The sequence below is a fragment of the Hypomesus transpacificus genome, unplaced genomic scaffold (assembly GCF_021917145.1).
Source record: "Hypomesus transpacificus isolate Combined female unplaced genomic scaffold, fHypTra1 scaffold_30, whole genome shotgun sequence".
NCBI lineage: Eukaryota > Metazoa > Chordata > Actinopteri > Osmeriformes > Osmeridae > Hypomesus > Hypomesus transpacificus.
Genome location: NW_025813826.1, coordinates 3,110,958 through 3,131,158, shown reverse-complemented (window position 1 = coordinate 3,131,158; position 20,201 = coordinate 3,110,958). Strand labels below are relative to the sequence as shown.

Genomic DNA, 20,201 nt, shown 5'->3' with positions numbered 1-20,201 from the left:
GACGCGCTTCGAGACGCGCTGGAGGGGGTTATTAAGGGGTTGATGCGTATCAACGGAACAGGCGCTGTGAGCCGGTTGAATGGTTTGCGAGCGTGCGCTGCAGTGTACCGATGCATATGGATGAGAGGCGATCAGAGTAAACATGACAAGTTCATTGTTGGCTCCAGTTTGTCTGCAGACCACCGATTACTGATGAGTGATTGGCCAGCAATTTAGTCATTTCCCAGAGTCCTTTTCAGGGCACACTTGCATCTTGTTGAAGCGTTTAGTTTTAGGGATGGCAGAGAAAATAATAAATTACTATAGTTTTCTTGAAGTTAGAAAATATCCCTGTTGGGTAGTTGTTGACAGTATGCCCTCTAGACTGTAGAGCAAATGATTTTCACAGGTGTGCTACTGTTCTGTCTCAATAGTTCCTTTTGTTTAACCTGGCTTCTGTTTGTTTTTTCACATCACATTCTCTAGTCGAAGGAGGAAGTGAACCAGGTTTGTTTGGCCTCCTACCTCCATTCTTCCATCCCAACTGACACCCTATTTTCCAAAAATGTGACACAATACACTCCAAAGTAGTGGACGAATCCTAATTCTCCAATTTGTGTAGCTAATACCCACATGTAGCCAGAATACACATTACATTTTATAATAAGTGTCATCCAGCTTGTGAAGCTGCTTAGTGTTGCAGTGTTCTTGGAACCTGGTGTAGAATCAAGTAAACATGAAGCCACCCTCACTACCTCACCCTGCATCCCACCTGTGTCTGTTTCATTGCTCTATTCTCTTATTTTCTGTCATCCCTTATTCCCCCATGCAAAGATCGAAGCCACAGCCAGCTCAAAGAAGGTAGGATATTAGAGACAACGTCAAGACTGTTCTAGTGTTTCTCATGTGTTCCAGAAGGCCTGAGCATGCTCGTAGGGCGTGACTGTGTGTGTGTGGGTGTGCGCGCGTGTGTGTGTGCAGCTCTCAAGCCACAAGTGTATTTTGTCGAATCACCTCAAAGACAGCCCTCGTATATCGTTGGTACGCTCTTAAATAATAGATGTTTCAGTAACTTCCCGTGACATGGATTTGTTTTATCGGCATTCATAGCTAAGGATCTGTGGCTCTCTGGATTGATGGCGTAGAGCAGGGGGTGTTCGACCCTGGTCCTCGGGGCCTACTGTCCTGCATGTTTGAGATGGTTTCCTTCCACAGAGCTTGATAGGAACCCATTCATTTGAACCAGGTCTGTTGGAGCAGGAAAACATCTCAAACATATAGGACAGGGGACCCTGAGGACCAAGGACACTAAGGCTCTGCCTACTCCTTCACGAGTACTGCACAGCAATAAAGACTGGCCTCAAAAATCCACCTAGCAATGCAAGTGTCTATATTAAGAGACCTAAGACATTTAGGGAGAATAACCGTTCAATTTTCAGCAGCAGTGTGCTTTCTAAAACTGTTTTTGTGTCAATATTTTTTGTATATGTATTCATCCATTGCTCAAGGACAATGTACTATTGAGACCAAACAAATCAACTGAATAATAACTTTTTTAAACATTTAATATGCACTTTCAGGGCAGGCATGTTAACTAAACTCAAGAGAAGAGGTTAACTCACTGGGTCAGGGTCTAGTGAGAGCAGTCACAACATTAGTCTCTCTGTTCCTGTATGATCCTCTGAGTGAGAAATGATTGCTGAATTGTCTCATAAGAGACTGTTAAAGTAAGTTGTAAATAATTTGTCAATGGCGTTGAGTTGTGGTGCAGTAGGCAATGTTATGCACATGACAAGTCCAAGGTTGCTTGTAATTCGCAGGTAATTGCAGTTGTTCACCAACAGGGGGCTTACCTTCCAGGTGTTACAGTATGTGTTGAAGTCATATGCACTAGCTAAAGCCAGAGAGAACAATTCTTCAATGCTCATTTTTGGTGTGTGTGTGTTGCTCTGACTCAATGTGCAGTTGGACTCGGAGGCAGCAGACATTCTCAATGACCTGCAGCTGAAACTCAACATGGTGCTGGACAACTTCAGCGCCATGTTCGGCAAGAGGTGAGAGCGAGATCCGAAAACCCACACGCACCTCCGACATCCTTCTAGAATGATCCTTCCTCCCCTCTATCTATTCTCCTCCGTCGGCGGTGGTACTCGACCGTGCAATGAATCATCCTTTCTTTTTATTTTCCATCCGTTTCTACTGGTCTTTATTCCTGATCGTTCCGTCGTTAACCGCCTGTCGTCTCTCCTAGCTTCCTGGCGCGCATCACTGGCTGCATGCGCCAGATGGCGGAGCTCCTTTACCAGATCAAAGGACCTCCCAACCGCAACACGGCCGAGGCGGACGCCGACAACATCCTCCGTCCCCTCATGGAGTTCCTGGACGGAAAGTGAGTGCGGCAGGGTACAGTGACAGGGCCCAACACATGAAAGTATTTGAAAGAGAAAATCCAAACTGGGCCTGCTAAATAAAGTATGCGCTGTCAACTTCTATCTGTAGACTTGATCCGGGGTGTGTTCTGCGTGACCACTTCTAGTTTGAATGCCAGTCAGATTCTGGTTAAGAATGCCCTGCAGGTTATGTGTAGTCAGGCTATGATTTAAAAAAAAAATCATTTTATCATGGTGGCTGGCTCTGGTGGGGTTTATGAAACCGCAGCACAGAAAAAAAAAACACTTCTCCCCTCCTCATCCTCTCCCCTTCATCCCCTCTCCTCTCTCCCCGTCCTTTGGTTTCCAGCCTGAGCATTTTTGCCGACACGTGCGAGAAGTCGGTTCTGAAGAGGATCCTGAAGGACCTGTGGAAGACGGTGCTGAGCAGCCTGGAGAAGACCATCGTCCTGCCTCAGAGCAACGACAGCTTTGTAAGTGCGAGAGAGGCATGAGAGCGCATGACAGAGGGTGTGTGTCTGCTGCTTCGTTCCCCTGTATTTAGAGGGAAGATGGGGATTGGGGAACGTGCGTGTGTATTAGTGTGTGTGTGTGTGTGTGTGTGTACGAGTACATGCCCATTGCACGTTTGAGCCTATAATGCACCTCTCCACCAGCACAGACAAGAAGACAACAGGCGGATAGTAAAAGCTCACAGCGATGCTCTGGGGCTCTCTAGTGGAGGTCATGAGTATCACATCATAACTGCTGTTCCTCTCCTCTACAGGGGGCACAGATTCTCACCGCTGCCAAGGGGCTGTCTAACCTTAAGGTACAACAGACCTTCATTGCCACTCCCTCTCTCACTGTGTCCCCATCTGTAATCTAATCCTACCCCAAGTTATAGTCATGTTTCCAGGGAAGTGGGGCGTGGCTAATGCCTGTCCGTCATTTTGGTTGCCCTAGGGAGGGGGCGAGACCAAGACGCTCACGCCTAAACAGTGTGTGATCATCGACGCGGCGCTGGAGACCATCAAGGTGGGACACACGCGCACACACACACATAAAAATCTCGGTCCTTCTCGCACACAGATGCCCACGCTAATGTGTCTCATCAGCGCACGCCAGGGGCGTAGCCAGAAAAAATATTTTTGGGTAGGCCTAGAAAATTACGGATGGGCATCTTTTAATTTTTTTTTTTTTTTACTTGTTCACTTTGTGATGTGCACGCAGTGCATTATTTTTCGGAGATATTTTCGTTTTTGGGTATAGGCCTTTAGAACAAATTGGGTAGGCCTGTGCCTACCTAGGCCTACCCGTGGCTACGCCCCTGGCGCACGCACACACGGAATCCGTCATTATGTCTCTCTCACTCCCCCCCCCGCTGCCGAATACACGCACGCACCCAAACGCAGGACCGAAACACATGTAGGAACACGCGTTCTCCGACATCAAACTGTCATACAAAGTCGACAACAATCCAATCTGGGCCTCCCGCAGCAATACTTCCACGCGGGCGGGAACGGCCTGAAGAAGGCCTACGTGGAGAAGAGCCCCGAGCTGGCCTCTCTCCGCTACGCCCTTTCCCTCTACTCCCAGAGCACCGACGCTCTCATCAAGACCTTTGTCTCCTCGCAACACGCGCAAGGTCCACCGCCTCTCCTCACACACACTCACACACAGTCACACACACACACTCACACACACACGCACACACATACACTCACACACACACTCACGTTTGTTTTTCTATACCGACCATTCACTTCCATTCAAAAATAGGCTATCTCTAACCCCTAGCCCTAACACGTCCTAACACACACACATACATACACACACACGCTTGAGAAGACAAGTACTGTTACTGGACAGCTGTTTTTTTCTTTGTTTCTCAGTGCACAACGGGATGGGCATGAGGATCGTTCCTAATGAGAAGGTTCGACCAGACAGGGGTAAGGCTTCAAGGACATGCAACGCTTGCTTACATTCTACATCTATTCAACAAATAGAAGAGAATCGACCATTAGGATCGAAGGTGTCTGAATCTCAGTTTACCAGGGTGGGAATTCTAGGTTGTAGTGTGACTGAGTAACTGGTAAAGCTAAGTTGTAGTGTGTCTGAATAACTGGTAAAGCTAGGTTGTAGTGTGACTGAGTAACTGCTAAGCTAGGTTGTAGTGTGACTGAGTAATTGGTAAAACTAGGTTGTAGTGTAACTGAATAACTGGTAAAGCTAGGTTGTAGTGTGACTGAGTAACTGGTAAAGCTAGGTCGTAGTGTGACTGAGTAACTGGTAAAGCTAGGTCGTAGTGTGACTGAGTAACTGGTAAAGCTAGGTCGTAGTGTGACTGAGTAACTGGTAAAGCTAGGTTGTATTGTGACTGAGTAACTGGTAAAGCTAGGTTGTAGTGTGACTGAATAACTGGTAAAGCTAGGTTGTAGTGTGACTGAGTAACTGGTAAAGCTAGGTTGTAGTGTGACTGAGTAACTGGTAAAGCTAGGTCGTAGTGTGACTGAGTAACTGGTAAAGCTAGGTCGTAGTGTGACTGAGTAACTGGTAAAGCTAGGTCGTAGTGTGACTGAGTAACTGGTAAAGCTAGGTCGTAGTGTGACTGAGTAACTGGTAAAGCTAGGTCGTAGTGTGACTGAGTAACTGGTAAAGCTAGGTTGTAGTGTGACTGAGTAACTGGTAAAGCTAGGTTGTATTGTGACTGAGTAACTGGTAAAGCTAGGTTGTAGTGTGACTGAATAACTGGTAAAGCTAGGTTGTAGTGTGACTGAGTAACTGGTAAAGCTAGGTCGTAGTGTGACTGAGTAACTGGTAAAGCTAGGTTGTAGTGTGACTGAATAACTGGTAAAGCTAGGTCGTAGTGTGACTGAGTAACTGGTAAAGCTAGGTCGTAGTGTGACTGAATAACTGGTAAAGCTAGGTTGTGGTGTGACTGAATAACTGGTAATGCTAGGTTGTATTGTGACTGAGTAACTGGTAAAGCTAGGTTGTAGTGTGACTGAGTAACTGGTAAAGCTAGGTTGTAGTGTGACTGAATAACTGGTAAAGCTAGGTTGTAGTGTGACTGAGTAACTGGTAAAGCTTGGTTGTAGTGTGACTGAGTAACTGGTAATGCTAGGTTGTAGTGTGACTGAGTAACTGGTAAAGCTAGGTTGTAGTGTGACTGAGTAACTGGTAAAGCTAGGTCGTAATGTGACTGAATAACTGGTAAAGCTAGGTTGTAGTGTGACTGAGTAACTGGTAAAGCTAGGTTGTGGTGTGACTGAATAACTGGTAAAGCTAGGTTGTAGTGTGACTGAGTAACTGGTAAAGCTAGGTTGTAGTGTGACTGAGTAACTGGTAAAGCTAGGTCGTAGTGTGACTGAGTAACTGGTAAAGTTAGGTTGTAGTGTGACTGAGTAACTGGTAAAGCTAGGTCGTAGTGTGACTGAATAACTGGTAAAGCTAGGTTGTAGTGTGACTGAGTAACTGGTAAAGCTAGGTTGTAGTGTGACTGAGTAACTGGTAAAGCTAGGTTGTAGTGTGACTGAGTAACTGGTAAAGCGAGGTTGTAGTGTGACTGAGTAACTGGTGTCGTTTGACCGCCAGGCTCCGGGGTGGAGAAGCCTGTGGGTGAGGCCATCATCCAGGTGGACATGGCTCCAGGGAAGGTCAACGTCAGAGGTGAGGCAGAACACACACGGCCAACACCATAACACACCCACATCTCTTCTTATTGTACATCCGTGTCTGTATCACAACAGACATGCACGCCTCTTCGTTGCTGTACAGTCGTGTTGCATCCCTGTAACAAAATTGTCCTGTAGCTGTCGACACATTTCCCTCTCTTCTGACATCTATATCTGTTTTTTCTTTTTGAAATGATTTATCTCTCTTTATACCTTGAGGAACTCTTTCTCTCTACACCTCGAGGAACCCTTTTGTTCTCTAACCCCTCCCTTTCCCGCTCTCCTCCTCCCATGTTTTGCTTGTCGTCGATGTTTCCTTCCCTCCTCCTTCCATCAGTCCTGGCGGTGAATGACATGAAGTGGCAGACATCCGGTATGTTCCGCCCCTTCGTGGAGGTGAGCCTGATTGGTCCGTTCCTGGCCGACAAGAAACGCAAGTTCACGACCAAGTCCAAGAACAACAGCTGGTCGGCCAAGTACAACGAGGCCTTCCAATTGTGAGTGTCGATTGCATGTGTAGCTCGGAGCTGATTTTCAGTTTGACTTAGGTTAGCCAGTGAAAAGGAATAGAGAAGCTGTTAGTGAATGTGTGTCGGTTCATTCACTGGTCTCATTTTATAGACGGGTCTTTGGTAGATATAACACACCCACCGCCATCTGTACACCTCTTCTCAATCTTTTCAACCTTCTCATCTTTCTCTTTCTTGACCTCATTTGTACTCCATCGCTCCCTTCCTCCTCTCCTCCTCTCCTTCTCTCCTCCCCTCTCTCTTCTCTCATCCTCCCTCTTCTCCTCTCTCCTCCTCCCCCCTTCCTCGTCCTCCCCCCCTTTGTCCTCCTCCTCCTTCTCCTCTCAATCCAACTTCTCCCTTCTCCTCCCTCACCCCTCACCCTCCCTCTCTTCCCCCTCACCCTCCCTCCCGTCCCTTCTCTCCCTCCATCACCACCACCCCTTCACCACCACCCCCCCCCCCCCCACCCCCCCTTCCAGCGTGCTGGGCAAGGAGTCGCCCGACTGCTACGAGCTGCAGATCTCGGTGAAGGACTACTGCTTCGGCCGCGCCGACCGGCTGGTGGGCGTGGCCGTGGTGCAGCTGCGCGACGTGGCCGAGCGGCGGAGCTGCGTGTGCTGGGCGCCGCTGGGGGGGCGCACCCACGCCGACGAGACGGGCGTCACGGTGATGCGCATCCTGTCGCAGCGGCCCGCCGACGAGGTGGCCAAGGAGTTCGTCCGGGTCAAGTCGGAGACCCGGCCGCTCGAGGAGGGCCGATGAGGAGTGGGGGGGGGCCTTTCCCGGGGGGGCTCCTGAGGGCGGGGTGAGAGGGTTCGGAGGAGAGGAATCGGAGGGGGGGGGGGGTTTAAGATGGTTGACCCTCCGAGGTACCCCTGGATGAGGGGGGGCAGAGACAACTGTAACTGTATTTACTGATGTCACCTGAGACCGAGGAGCAGAAAACCTTCTTGCAGAATGGCAGTACCACACAAACATGTAAGTGAACGTTTTTCGACCAGGGGCTGTATCAGATCCTTGTTGCCTCTGTAGAACCTCCATACTTTATACAGGCTTGTGCCATCCAAAGCCCCCCCCCCCCTTTCTCCACCCCACCTTTCCCCACCCCACCTTAGCCTGTGATACGAAGCACATGCGGACGGGTCTGCCGTCCACAGAGTAACCCGCACAGCCCGTCCCTGTGTTTGACAAAGCCTTACAATCCCCAGAGGGGAGCGTCTCTCGCCCTCTAAGCCTCACGATGCAAACGGAGAAACCGATCCAAACCGACTCGTGTCCTGATAACCACAACAGCAATGTCTGTAACACACTGTGGAGAGCACTGATCAGACACAAACTAGTTTAGTTGTAGTTTTAAACCATGGAACAGTCTGGATTTTCCATTAAAAAGTATTTTAGTCGTGGACGAAAGGTGTTCTGTGTTGGGAAAATGGCAGTCTTTGTCGATGTACATTGCTATGAGAAAAGACTGGGTTTATTAGTCCCTAGTATTCAGACTCTAGTTTGCAGTTTTCACAGTACTATTTGTTACGGAGAGTAATTAAGAGTTAAGGATATGTAATAGTGTGTAGTGAGAACAATGGTTTATGGGAGTTGTAGTTAACAGAATCTAAAGCCACAAATGAGTGTACCCAAAAGAATAAGCGTCAAACCTTTTTTATACGACCGTGTTGCCACAAGCATTGTGTTCTAGAACAAAATACTGTACACATTCTGACACCTAAAATAGGTTTCATTAGGGAGTAAAAATGGGCACGGGATTATTTTTTTAACATAATTGTTTTGCCATGTTTCTCTTATAAATTGTGACTGAAAACACTGTTTACCTGTATCTCTACATTTGATGGAAGTAGACAGAAGTGGGGTCTTTGTTTTCCCGGGCTGTTGCACAGTCAGCTTGTATGAGCCTCGAGTTCAGGTGCTCTACTTGAAAAGCAAACGTTTCAATACCCACTTAAGTGTGTCCTCTTTCCCTTGGAGTCACTGAAACACAGAACAACAGCTAGAATGGTGTACAACATGCTCAACTTGACCAATGATGTGTAATGTGACAGCCATGTGGATCCTGTCGGAGGTCATCTTGGTGAGACCTGACTGATGTTTCACCCTTCCCTGTTGTCAAAACTACTTCTTCAACCCTATTGGTCATTTTGAGGACACAGGGCTTGAACTGTCTGCGATTGGCTTACGGAGAACATGCAGCAGGCCGTCGAATAGTATTAAACAGAGGGGGAAAGGGGTGGGGATTGTATGCACTCCTATTTGTTTACCATGTGCCAAGTAATGCAAGCGTTCACTTTCTAGCGTTGTTGATCTGTTCATATTATTCTTTTGTTATTTGAATATTTTAAACAAGTGAACTCTTGCACACTGTTTAAGTTTTACTGTACATTTTTAAAGATAAAGCATGTATTTATTGTAAACAATCAAAAGTTAAATAGAGTTGTGTTTTTTTATGTATGTACAATGTGAAATATGAAAAAGACTGATATATATATATATAAAGTATTTATCATTAATCTGAAGCAAAAATGTTGAATATATATACTTGTACCAATATGTAATTTTTTTTATATAAAATATTTGAGTCACCTCTTTGGCTTTGGGAGGTTTAATGGTCCAACGTGTGAATTAATGTGCTTAAAACTAGCATGGGTATAGTGTCACAAAGAAACCACTGGATAGGAATCTTGTGGATCCGGAATCTCGCTGGGGTTTAATTTTACGTCAAAAATGACTGAACTTCTCAGTACTTCATGTATATTGTAACAGCTGTCTCCTGTCAAGATCAACCATTTCTCAAATGACTTCAAGGCAAGGGGAATGCAATGATGATTCCATCAGCACCAATATCACCATATTGACGTCACCCGAAGAGAGATGGCATTGCTTCGTATTGCTCAGTGGTCTTCAATCCTTTGGTCTTCGGGGCCCACTGCCCTGTATGTTCAACATGCTTCCCTGCTCCAACACACCTGGTTCAAATGCATGGGTCATCATCAGGCCTCTGCAGAGTTTGATAACGACCATTCATTTGAATCAGATGTGTTGGATTAGGAATATATCTAAATTAACATACAGAACAGTGGACCCTGAGGACCAAAGTGAAGACCACTGATCTAGATGAACTCTATTGGACCAACAGGTGAGTCTGCACCTCATTCTTATGGATTCACACTGGGGGGTTCAAATTGTTTGACCACAATACCATGACAACACACACACACACACACCTTATCTCTAGCTAACACCTGTCATGTTCTCCTCACTCATCTGCAGGGTTCGACATAAGCGATTGCCCGATGGCCCGGGGCCAGTAAAAAGTAACGTCGGGACAGTTAAATAGCAACTCACTGGCCCGATCGGGCCACTGCAAATTATTGATTGAAAAAAAAAAATTGCATCGTAAAAGTTAACATCCTTTATATGTTTTGCTATCTGCTAAATGCATAAATAACTTTGCAGCTCGTGGGGCGCACATTTGGCAAATCAAGAGTTGAGTGAGTGACGAGTGGTTGTCAAATTGTAATTCTCTAATCTCTATACATTTTTTAACAACTGGCGCGAGACAAAAGTGAAGATGGCAGCAAAGTAGAGCTACGAGTTCAAACGGAAGCAACGTTTTTGATGGAGCTAAGATGCACTGTGTTGTCTGTCGTATGTTCCCGTCTAAAGTAGACGAAAGTGGATCTTTTTACACAGGCACCGACAACTTTCGAAAAAAATCCCTGACCAGCCATGCTAGCAGACAGCACCTGGTTTGCGTGACGGTTAAGCGGATGGTTGACAATCCATCTTCCAGGCCGTTGACCATGCTGGTTAGGAATTTAAATGCAGATGCCCATCATGTTAGGTATGGAGGATTATAGGGGCCAAAACTAAATAAATAAATACTTGGATAAATACATAATTATATAACACAAAGCTTAAATAAATGACACAAAATATATAAATGTTACATGTATTTGTGTGTAAATATATATGTTTACGTTTTCATGTGTTTACATTTATTCATTTATACTTACATTTATTTATTTATACTTACATTTATTTATTTATACTTACATTTATTTATTTAAACTTACATTTATGTATTTATACTTACATTTATCCACGGTGAAACTTCCTGCAGCAAAATAAATCTGTCGTCCCCCCGTCACCAAGTCAGGGGGCGGGTCAAAGCCTCTGATTGGTGAATGAACAGTATTACACACCAGGCAGGCTCAACCAGTCGATCAAGCTCTCTTCAAGCTAGAGGGATCCTCAATCGCCTCACTCTACAGCTGCTAGGGGTGTGCGACACTGCACGATGTGGTATAGATCCGATACCAAGGAGTAAATACAGGGCCAGTATTGCCAATACCGATACTTTGGGCTTAGAAAAGCAGTGGAGGGGCAAAGTGATTTTGAGCGAAGTTAGACAGTGTTTGCAAAACCACTATGATGTAAAGGGAGTTGTGTACTCAGTGTGGAATGAAACTTAAGTATCGATCTTATCACGCTATCAATCAGGCTATTGATACCAACGTTGGTATCGATAGTTGCCGGGTTTCCCAACCCGGCCACTGTCGGTCTTAAGATCGATATGACCACCCCTATGCTGTATCATCTCGCTGAGGATCGTGAACACATTTTCATTGATGTCTGTGTCAGTTAGGGCCAATATCATTCCTATAATTTCAGCGAAGCTCTCAATATGATGTAAAAAAAAAGTGAACTGGCAGGTGCCTCCATCTCTTCAGCTTCCGCCAACATTTCGACCACTGTAGCATTCAATATTTCATTCATTGAATCCGCACAAGGTGCTGCCACCTTGGAATAGTCAAAAGCAGTCGATTCAAGTTGAACCACCAATCAGAGGCTTTGACCCGCCCCCTGACTTGGTGACGGTGGGACGACAGATTTATTTTGCTGCAGGAAGTTTCACCGTGGATAAATGTAAGTATAAATACATAAATGTAAGTATAAATAAATAAATGTAAGTATAAATAAATAAATGTAAGTATAAATGAATGAATGTAAGTATAAATGAATAAATGTAAACACATGAAAACGTAAACATATATATAAACACACAAATAAATGTAACATTTATATATTTTGTGTCATTTATTTAAGCTTTGTGTTATATAATTATTTATTTATCCAAGTATTTATTTATTTAGTTTTGGCCCCGATAATCCTCCATAGTTAGGCCTATTGCACGACTTATAACAACGGCATATCACGTAATTAAGACGGACAGACGTTCGCCTTGTTCCCCCGGGCTATTGAACTGCAGCAGAAGAATGGTGTTGACTTGGGTACTTAGTATCATACTGATGAAATGCAATGGAAGCTTTTATAAATTAGCATTGAGGGACCAGAGTTTTCAGTTTCAGCCAGACAGCCGTGCAGAGATGGCTGTCAGCAGGGAAGAGAGCACGTCATGTTTGAGGTTAAAAGTCAATTGTTTTGCTGACTATTACCTTATTATCTTTTATCACTAGAAATGTGATTTAATTGTTGTCTTTTTATATCCAGGATGTGTTTAATAAATGGTTAAACATGTTAACAGATTAACATAACTTATAAATCTTTGGTTTTGTTGTCCGTCCGTCCGTCATCTGCCGCTTGTCCGGGGATCGGGTTGCGGGGGCAGCGACCTAAGCAGGGAGGCCCAGACTTCCCTTCCCCCGGCCACTTTCACCAGCTCTTCCTGGGGGACCCCGAGGCGTTCCCAGGCCAGCCGAGAGACATAGTCCCTCCAGCGTGTCCTGGGTCTTCCCCGGGGCCTCTTCCCAGTGGGACGTGCCCGGAACACCTCACCAGGGAGGCGTCCAGGAGGCATCCTAATCAGATGCCCGAGCCATCAGCGGAGGAGCAGCGGTTCTACTCTGAGCCCCTCCCGGATGACCGAGCTTCTCACCCTATCTCTAAGGGACACCCTGCGGAGAAAGCTCATTTCGTCCGCTTGTATTCGCGATCTCGTTCTTTCGGTCACTACCCATAGTTCGTGACCATAGGTGAGGGTAGGAACGTAAATCGACTGGTAAATAGACTCAGCTCCTTCTTCACCACGACGGACCGACGCAGAGCCCGCATCACCGCGGAAGTCACACCGATCCGCCTGTTGACCTTGCGCTCCATTCTTCCCCCACTCGTGAACAAGACCCCGAGATACTTGAACTCCTCCGCTTGGTTCAGGATCTCCTCCGCGACCCGGAGATGGCACTCCACCCTTTTCCGGTCGATTACCATGGCCTCAGATTTGGAGGTGCTGATTCGCATCCCAGCCGCTTCACATTCGGTTGCGAACCGCCCCAGTGAGAGCTGAAGGTCACGGCCCGATGAAGCCAACAGGACCACATCATCCGCAAAAAGCAGCGACCCGATCCTGAGGTCACCAAACCGGACCCCCTCAACACCCTGGCTGCGCCTAGAAATTCTGTCCATATAGGTAATGAAGAGGATCGGTGACATAGGGCAGCCCTGGCGGAGTCCAACCCTCACCGGAAACAAGTTCGACTTACTACCGGCAATGCGGACCAAACTCTGGCTCCGGTCGTACAGGGACCGGACAGCCCCGATCAGGAAATCCGGTACCCCGTACTCTCGGAGCACCCCCCACATGAGCCCCCGAGGGACACGGTCGAACGCCTTTTCCAAATCCACAAAACATGTGTAGACTGGTTGGGCGAACTCCCATGTACCCTCCAGGACTCCGCGGAGGGTATAAAGCTGGTCGACTGTTCCACGGCCAGGACGAAAACCACATTGCTCCTCCTGAATCCGAGGTTCGACAATCCGACGGACCCTTCTTCTCCAGGACCCCTGAATAGACTTTCCCAGGGAGGCTGAGGAGTGTAATCCCCCTAAAGTTGGAGCACACCCTCCGGTCCCCCTTTTTAAAGAGGGGAACCACCACCCCAGTCTGCCAGTCCAGAGGCACTGTCCCCGATGTCCACGCGATGTTGCAGAGTCGTGTCAACCAAGACAGCCCTACAACATCCAGAGCCTTAAGGAACTCCGGGTGGACCTCATCCACCCCAGGGGCCCTGCCACTGCGAAGCTTTTCAACCACCTCGGCGACCTCAGCCCCAGAGATAGAAGGGCCCCCCCCGATGTCCCCAGACTCTGCCTCCACGTCAGAAAGCGTGTTGGTGGAATGGTCTTCGAAGTATTCCTTCCACCGATCCAGGACGTCCCCCGTCGAGGTCAGCAGCGCACCATCCCCACCGTATACAGTGTTGACAGAGCACTGCTTCCCCCTCCTGAGCCGCCGGATGGTGGTCCAGAACCTTTTTGAAGCCGTTCGGAAGTCATTCTCCATGGCCTCGCCAAACTCCTCCCATGCCCGGGTTTTTGCCTCCGCGACCGCCAAAGCCGTGTTCCGCTTGGCCTGCCGGTACACATCAGCTGCCTCTGGAGTCCTACCAGCCAATAAAGTCCGATAGGCCTCCTTCTTCAGCTTGACGGCATCCCTCACTTCCGGAGTCCACCACCGGGTCAGAGGGTTACCGCCGCGACATGCACCGACCGCCTTGCGGCCGCAGCTCCGGTCAGCCGCTTCAACAATGGAGGCCCGGAACATGGCCCATTCGGACTCAATGTCCCCGGCCCCCCCCGAAACATGATCGAAGCTCTCCCGGAGGTGGGAGTTGAAGCTCCTACTGACAGAGGGTTCCGCCAGCCGTTCTCAGCAGACCCTCACATTACGTTTGGGCCTGCCAGGCCTGACCGGCGTCCTCCCCCACCATCGAAGCCAACTCACCACCAGGTGGTGATCAGTTGACAGCTCCGCCCCTCTCCTCACCCGAGTGTCCAAGACATGCGGCCCCAAGTCCGATGACACGACTACAAAGTCGATCATCGAACTGAGACCTCGGGTGTCCTGGTGCCAGGTGCACATATGGACACCCTTATGCTTGAACATGGTGTTCGTTATGGACAAGCCGTGTCTAGCACAGAAGTCCAACAACATAACACCACTCGGGTTCAGATCGGGGGGGCCGTTCCTCCCAATCACGCCCCTCCAGGTCTCACTGTCATTGCCCACATGAGCATTGAAGTCCCCCAGGAGGACGAGGGAATCCCCAGGAGGAGCGCTTTCCAGCACCCCCCCCAGAGACTCCAAAAAGGGTGGGTACTCTGAGCTGCCGTTTGGTGCATAAGCACAAACGACAGTGAGGACCCCCCCCCCCCCCCCCCCCCAAAGGCGGAGGGAGGCTACCCTCTCGTCCACCGGGGTGAACCCCAATGTACAGGCGCCGAATCGAGGGGAAACCAGTATTCCCACCCCAGCTCGACGCCTCTCACCAAGGGCAACTCCAGAGTGGAAGAGAGTCCAGCCCCTCTCAAGGAGACTGGTTCCGGAGCCTATGCTGTGCGTCGAGGCGAGGCCGACTATATCTAGCCGGAAACTCTCTACCTCGCGCACCAGCTCAGGCTCCTTTCCCGCCAGCGAGGTGACGTTCCACGTCCCTAAAGCTAGCTTCTGCAGCCGAGATCGGACCGCCAAGGCCCCCACCTTCGGCCGCCGCCCGTCTTACACTGCACCCGACCCCCATGACCCCTCCTGCGGATGGTGAGCCCACTGGAAGAGGGTCCCACGTTGTCTCTTCGGGCTGTGCCCGACCGGGCCCCATGGGAAAAGGCCCGGCCACCAGGCGCTCGCCATCGAGCCCCACCCCCGGGCCTGGCTCCAGGGGGGGGGCCCCGGTGAACCATTGTTGTGTTTCTTCATGGTTGGTTTTTTGAGCCACGCTTTGTCTGGTCTTTCACCTGGAACCTGTTTGCCTTGGGTGACTCTACCAGGAGCATGGAGCCCCCGACAACATAGCTTCCAGGATCACTAGGACACGCAAACTCCTCCACCGCGGTAAGGTGGTGACTCAAGGAGGGGTTTTGTTGTAACAATGATAAATTACAACTTTTGGAGGGGGGGCCAGTAAAAATGCCCTTGGGGCCAGTAAGCTTCAAACCCACTGGCCTGTGGGGCCAGTCGCAATTTTTTTTTATGTTGAACCCTGATCTGTACTTTCCCAGACTCATGTTGACCTTAATGTTAGGGGAAGTCCCTCCTAGCCTTTTCACACCAATAAGGTAAGCCAGTTTAGGTCTGGAACATTCTGGGCTGTTTAACCTGGTTAGGCATTTCTGCATTTCTGCTAACCAAATGACTATCAACCGTTATTTAGATTGAATAATCTTCTGAAACAGTGTTGCTGTTTGGAAATGGCTTTGCACCAGAAATGCTCCACTGAATGTTAATGGTTCTCAATGTTTTAATAACCTTTTCTTGTAAATTCCTCTATGGTCATGTTTTATCATGATTCATTTCCTTCTCCGCGCCCAGTGGTCAGTTCATCATTAAGTTCAGTTTCATAATGGAAGCCTCTCATCCATCCCCCCCCCCCCCCCCCCCCCCCCCCCCCCCCCCGACCCCCTCTCTCTATCTCTCAATCCACGTTGTTACAACTAGTTTTCTCCTTCCACAGAGAGCAGACCACACTGTGTTTGGTTCAGTATTGACACAGGTGAGGTCGCACACTGTCCGTATTTTCTTTAGACCACTTCTAGGTTAAACGGCTAAATCAGTCAGCCAGTCTGGCCCTGCAAAACAAATAAGGTGTCTTTTGTTGAATTTCGTGTTTAAACCTTTACTACAGACGGAGCTAACATATCTACACATAGACTTGGTGTGAATGTAGTCCTAGACGTGTTCTGATTTAGACACACAGTTTCACAGTGTGGTGAGACTTTCATTGAGGGGGCAGCACCTCAGAGTCTTAGCTTAACTTGCGGGGAACACCATCCTGTCTGCAAAGAAACACTGCTTTCACCACTGCAAAGTCAACACTGCAACGACTACACACAGACCTGGAGGGTGCTTTCAGACACACACAAAGGGGACCCAGTCCCGCATAGAGAGGTAAGTGTGTGTGTGTGTGTGTGTGTGGACAGACACTCAGTGTTTGTTTTTGTAGTTTGGGCACCTTTGGGAATTTTAAGTCAGCATAATACCATGTGTTCAGGCCTGATGATAGAGGAGAGTTGCGTTGTTGGGGAATTCATTCAAGAACATAGTCTGTGTGTGTTTGTGGGATGCAGAATGCAGTTGTGCTGTTTTCGAATCGAAGTCTGAAAAAAAGCCGTTTCCCTTTTTTGGCGGGTAGGAAATGGAGTTCACCGGGAGGGAGTCTAACCCAAACAAAGAACAGGGCGACAAGACGGAGGGATGAAAATGGAGAACGTGAGGAAAAAGTTGAACAAAACTGAGGAAAGGAGAGAAGGGTAAGGTTTAAAGATCGAGAGGTGTGAACAACAAGTGACCGAGGACTGAGAGGGAAACCAGACTGTCGGTGCGTTTGTTTGGTGGCTGTGCGTAATCCCACCCTGTGTTCCTGTTTATCCTGTGTGTGTGTCTGTGCGCGCGCGTGTGTAGGGGAAGAATGTGCCTGCCTCCTCCTCAGAGAGAGAGAGAGATAGAGAGAGAGAGAGAGAGAGAGAGAGAGAGAGAGAGAGAGAGAGAGAGAAAGGGAGAGGGGGAGGGAGGGGGCCAGATGAGAGAAGAGGAGAGAGTCTGAAACGGTGCCTATGAATGAGGGAGGAGTTATGACAGAGTGAGAGCAAATAAAGAGGAGTATTAGAAAACTAGAGGAGGAAGTAGAGAATGAGAGAGTGGTGTAGTGCAGAGAGTCTAGGTGGAGTCTGTGTGTGTGTGTGTGTGTGTGTGTGTGCGACAGAGAAAGAGAGAGGCTGAGAAGGACAAGCTGTCCTGAGGAATTATTAGCTGCTTGTTCGTGTGCTGGATTTTCACAAGACTGCTACATCGCTCCCCTGCTTCAGACACGCCCATGTGGCCGGCATCAAAACAGATGGTAAGGACAGTCGCCTGTTTCTTGAACTCAGGGTTAAGGGTCGAAGGTCAGCTGAAGACTTTGCTGCGGAGCAGAGACTTTTGAAATGGAAACCAGAAGCAGAAAGTGCTAGAGAAGACCAGGCGAACCCAACAGGAAGTTGTGGGTTGTACGTGTTTTTTCTTTTCCTCATCATCTCCCTGTGTGTTGCCTTGAGAACCCCAAAGCTGCTGAACGAGCGAGCGAGTGTAGCGCTTGGTTTTTTAGTTTTGAGAGAGCGAGGGAGGCAAAGATGGAGCCCTGGTTTGGGTTATTTTTCCATGCTGTAACGTAGGCTTTTAAAAGGCTGTTTCCCCCACAGTTTACACCTATAATACGTTTGGTTTGGTCACCATTTCAATCATGCCGCTTGTATCCCTACTTTCATCAGTAGTTGTGACGGACGTGCATCTTAAAGGTTCTTCTTCTACAAAGAGGGCATTGTTGCATACTGCATGTCAAAATATAATTTTATATTGATGGTGATAATGGTGGCAGTGATAGTGGAGATGATAGTGTTGATCAATCTCCCCCTTGACCACGTCAAGTGGCTTCTTCCCCCCCTCCCCTCGGCTGATGGCCGAAAGGCCTCATAACTGATGCTTCCTTCCTGTTTTACCACTTCTTCGTTTGTCAGCCCCATCTGAAGGTCGTTACGGACACACGTGCGGTTGTCAAGCTCTGAACCCGCTGGCACGGCTTTGATGTTGTAGCCCACGGCGACTCCCTCCTTTTGTCAGTTGTGAACACCCTTTTGTCCGGAGCCACTGTAACTCTCACCTGGCGACCTTAAAATCCCCTCTGGCCGATCCGAGACCATCAATAATGCAGCAGTCGTGAACAAAAGCTACGTTCATGCAACAACATCTGCAACTATTTTCAGATGGGTTGTGTCAACCATGTGCCGTTTTTTTTTATAAAACATGACTGCTAGTGTTAGCATATTTGACTGGGTAATAGGATGCTATATGTGTCAAATCTGAATTCCTGTCAAAATATCACCCTGCCTGTGAGAACCAACAACAGTCACGGGTTTGTTTTGATTAATCATAGACATTGGACATTGTTTTGTTTTTGTCAAATACTCAAGATTAAATAAGTTACTAATTAATAGGCATGGATATGGTTAAGCTTTTAGGTCAATCAAAAAGTCTGGGGGTTATGAGGTAAACTGAGAGGGAGGCCATTCTCACATCAGCTGTCTGGTCTGAAAGGTCAGGTGAATTATTAAGCGTTTGATTGTTCAAGTTTTTGCGGCATGCTGTGCTCCAGTCAAAAGGGGCCGGGCTGGCTCAGTGCCCCTGCTGTGTGCCAATAGGCGGTGTCACAGGTGAAATGTCTAACCTTGATTCCTCTCAACCTTTCACCTTGCCTCCCGCTCATCTCGCTTTGCAGACGATATCTCGATGAGACCTTTCATCTTGATTGGACGATATCTGGCGACTTGATTTAGAATCTAACCCGAACCCGTTCAGACACGGGTCATGGACGGATTGACAGTTTTGAAGTGTTCTTAAGTGTTCTGTTAAGTCAACTGCTTTAAATTTCAATTATATTCAGTTGTCATTAGTACTTCTCATTGATGATGGGGCTGTTTTTAACCCTGAATTCATTTCATTGACGTGTTAGCAGTTTAGGAAAGTTTCTGAGAAATCTTCAGATTTGAATTTTGTTCTTGTCCATGATGTTTGGTTTATTTATTTTTATTGAATTTTTTTTATTTTTTATGGGGGGCATTTTATTGCTTTATTGGATAGGAACAGTTGTAGATAGACAAAGGGAGGGAGAGAAAGAAGGGGATGACATGCAGGAAATGGCCCGGGACAGAATCGAACCCGGTGAATCACGGGGCGCCCTCATGTCCATGATGTTTGAATGAAGAAAGGGTTATGGCCTTGATATAATCCAGTTTTGATCACGTACGTATGCGAAAACTACCTATGGTTCACACGCTCCACTGCATACTTTATGTCTGCGTTGTTGTTAAGCTATGTCCACTAGGAGGTAGGTCAGTGACAAATTGCGGAAATACGTCGACAACTGCTTCTGATTTAGTATAACAGCAATAACCAATGGCGACAGAGGTGGAGGTATTGCTGTCTAATGTCTAATATTTGCTCTTAAAAATGTATTGTACTACTACTACTTTGCTGCATTACATTTACATTTAGTCATTTAGCAGACGCTCTTATCCAGAGCGACTTACAGTAAGTACAGGGACATTCTCCCCGAGGCAAGTAGGGTAAAGTGCCTTTCCCAAGGACACAACTTCATTTTGCAGGGCCGGGATTCGAACCGGCAACCTTCTGATTAATAGCCCGACTCCCTAACCGCTCAGCCATCTGACCCCATCCATCACACGGAACGTCAGAGGGGCTTTAGTATACTGCCCCTAGATTTCTGGGGGTGTTGCACCTGGCGTATGCGTACACTTAAGGCACAGGGAGATGTGCACAAAGTAAACACCAAACAAACACAGGATACGTGCGGCAGCAGTCATTCATACACATACTTCAAGTATATATCGGCCTTAATAAAGGTTAATAAAGTCCCCTATGATGTAATGGATGGATACTTGATGACACAGGTTGTTATCATATCTTTTTTTGTCACTATGGATTGGAGAGGAACAAAGTAGAAAGTGAAAGAAGATAGATCATTATGATCCCAAGATTTAAATCTCTCCCCCGGGGACATTGAAGCCTGTTTGCACAGCCTGAACCATTTTGAAAACCCCCAAATTCTAACTGTAAATCAATTTTGTTGCAATACCAATTTCAGTCA

The 20,201-nt window shown here is 47.6% G+C and overlaps 2 protein-coding genes across 5 annotated transcripts in view; both read left to right on the top strand.

Annotated features, from left to right (window-relative positions):
• LOC124463572 (protein unc-13 homolog B-like) overlaps positions 1–7,347 on the top strand; it is a 93,576-nt gene extending 86,229 nt beyond the window's left edge. Inside the window, 10 exon segments of the mRNA XM_047015320.1 lie at positions 1,945–2,033; positions 2,231–2,368; positions 2,719–2,842; positions 3,136–3,180; positions 3,315–3,386; positions 3,849–3,996; positions 4,244–4,300; positions 5,946–6,020; positions 6,363–6,522; positions 7,017–7,347. Of these exon segments, the coding sequence (XP_046871276.1) occupies positions 1,945–2,033; positions 2,231–2,368; positions 2,719–2,842; positions 3,136–3,180; positions 3,315–3,386; positions 3,849–3,996; positions 4,244–4,300; positions 5,946–6,020; positions 6,363–6,522; positions 7,017–7,299 (1,191 nt within the window). The 3' untranslated portion in view covers positions 7,300–7,347.
• An 8,971-nt stretch (positions 7,348–16,318) lies between these two features.
• LOC124463613 (phospholipid-transporting ATPase ID-like) overlaps positions 16,319–20,201 on the top strand; it is a 28,465-nt gene continuing 24,582 nt past the window's right edge. For 2 of the 4 annotated variants that reach the window (XM_047015397.1, XM_047015396.1), the window contains exon 1: positions 17,083–17,399. The gene's annotated coding sequence lies outside the window, so the exon portion shown is untranslated. Of the gene's footprint in view, positions 16,451–16,694; positions 16,813–17,082; positions 17,400–20,201 lie in introns of those variants that run through there. The other 2 variants (XM_047015398.1, XM_047015399.1) reach the window with 2 other exon arrangements.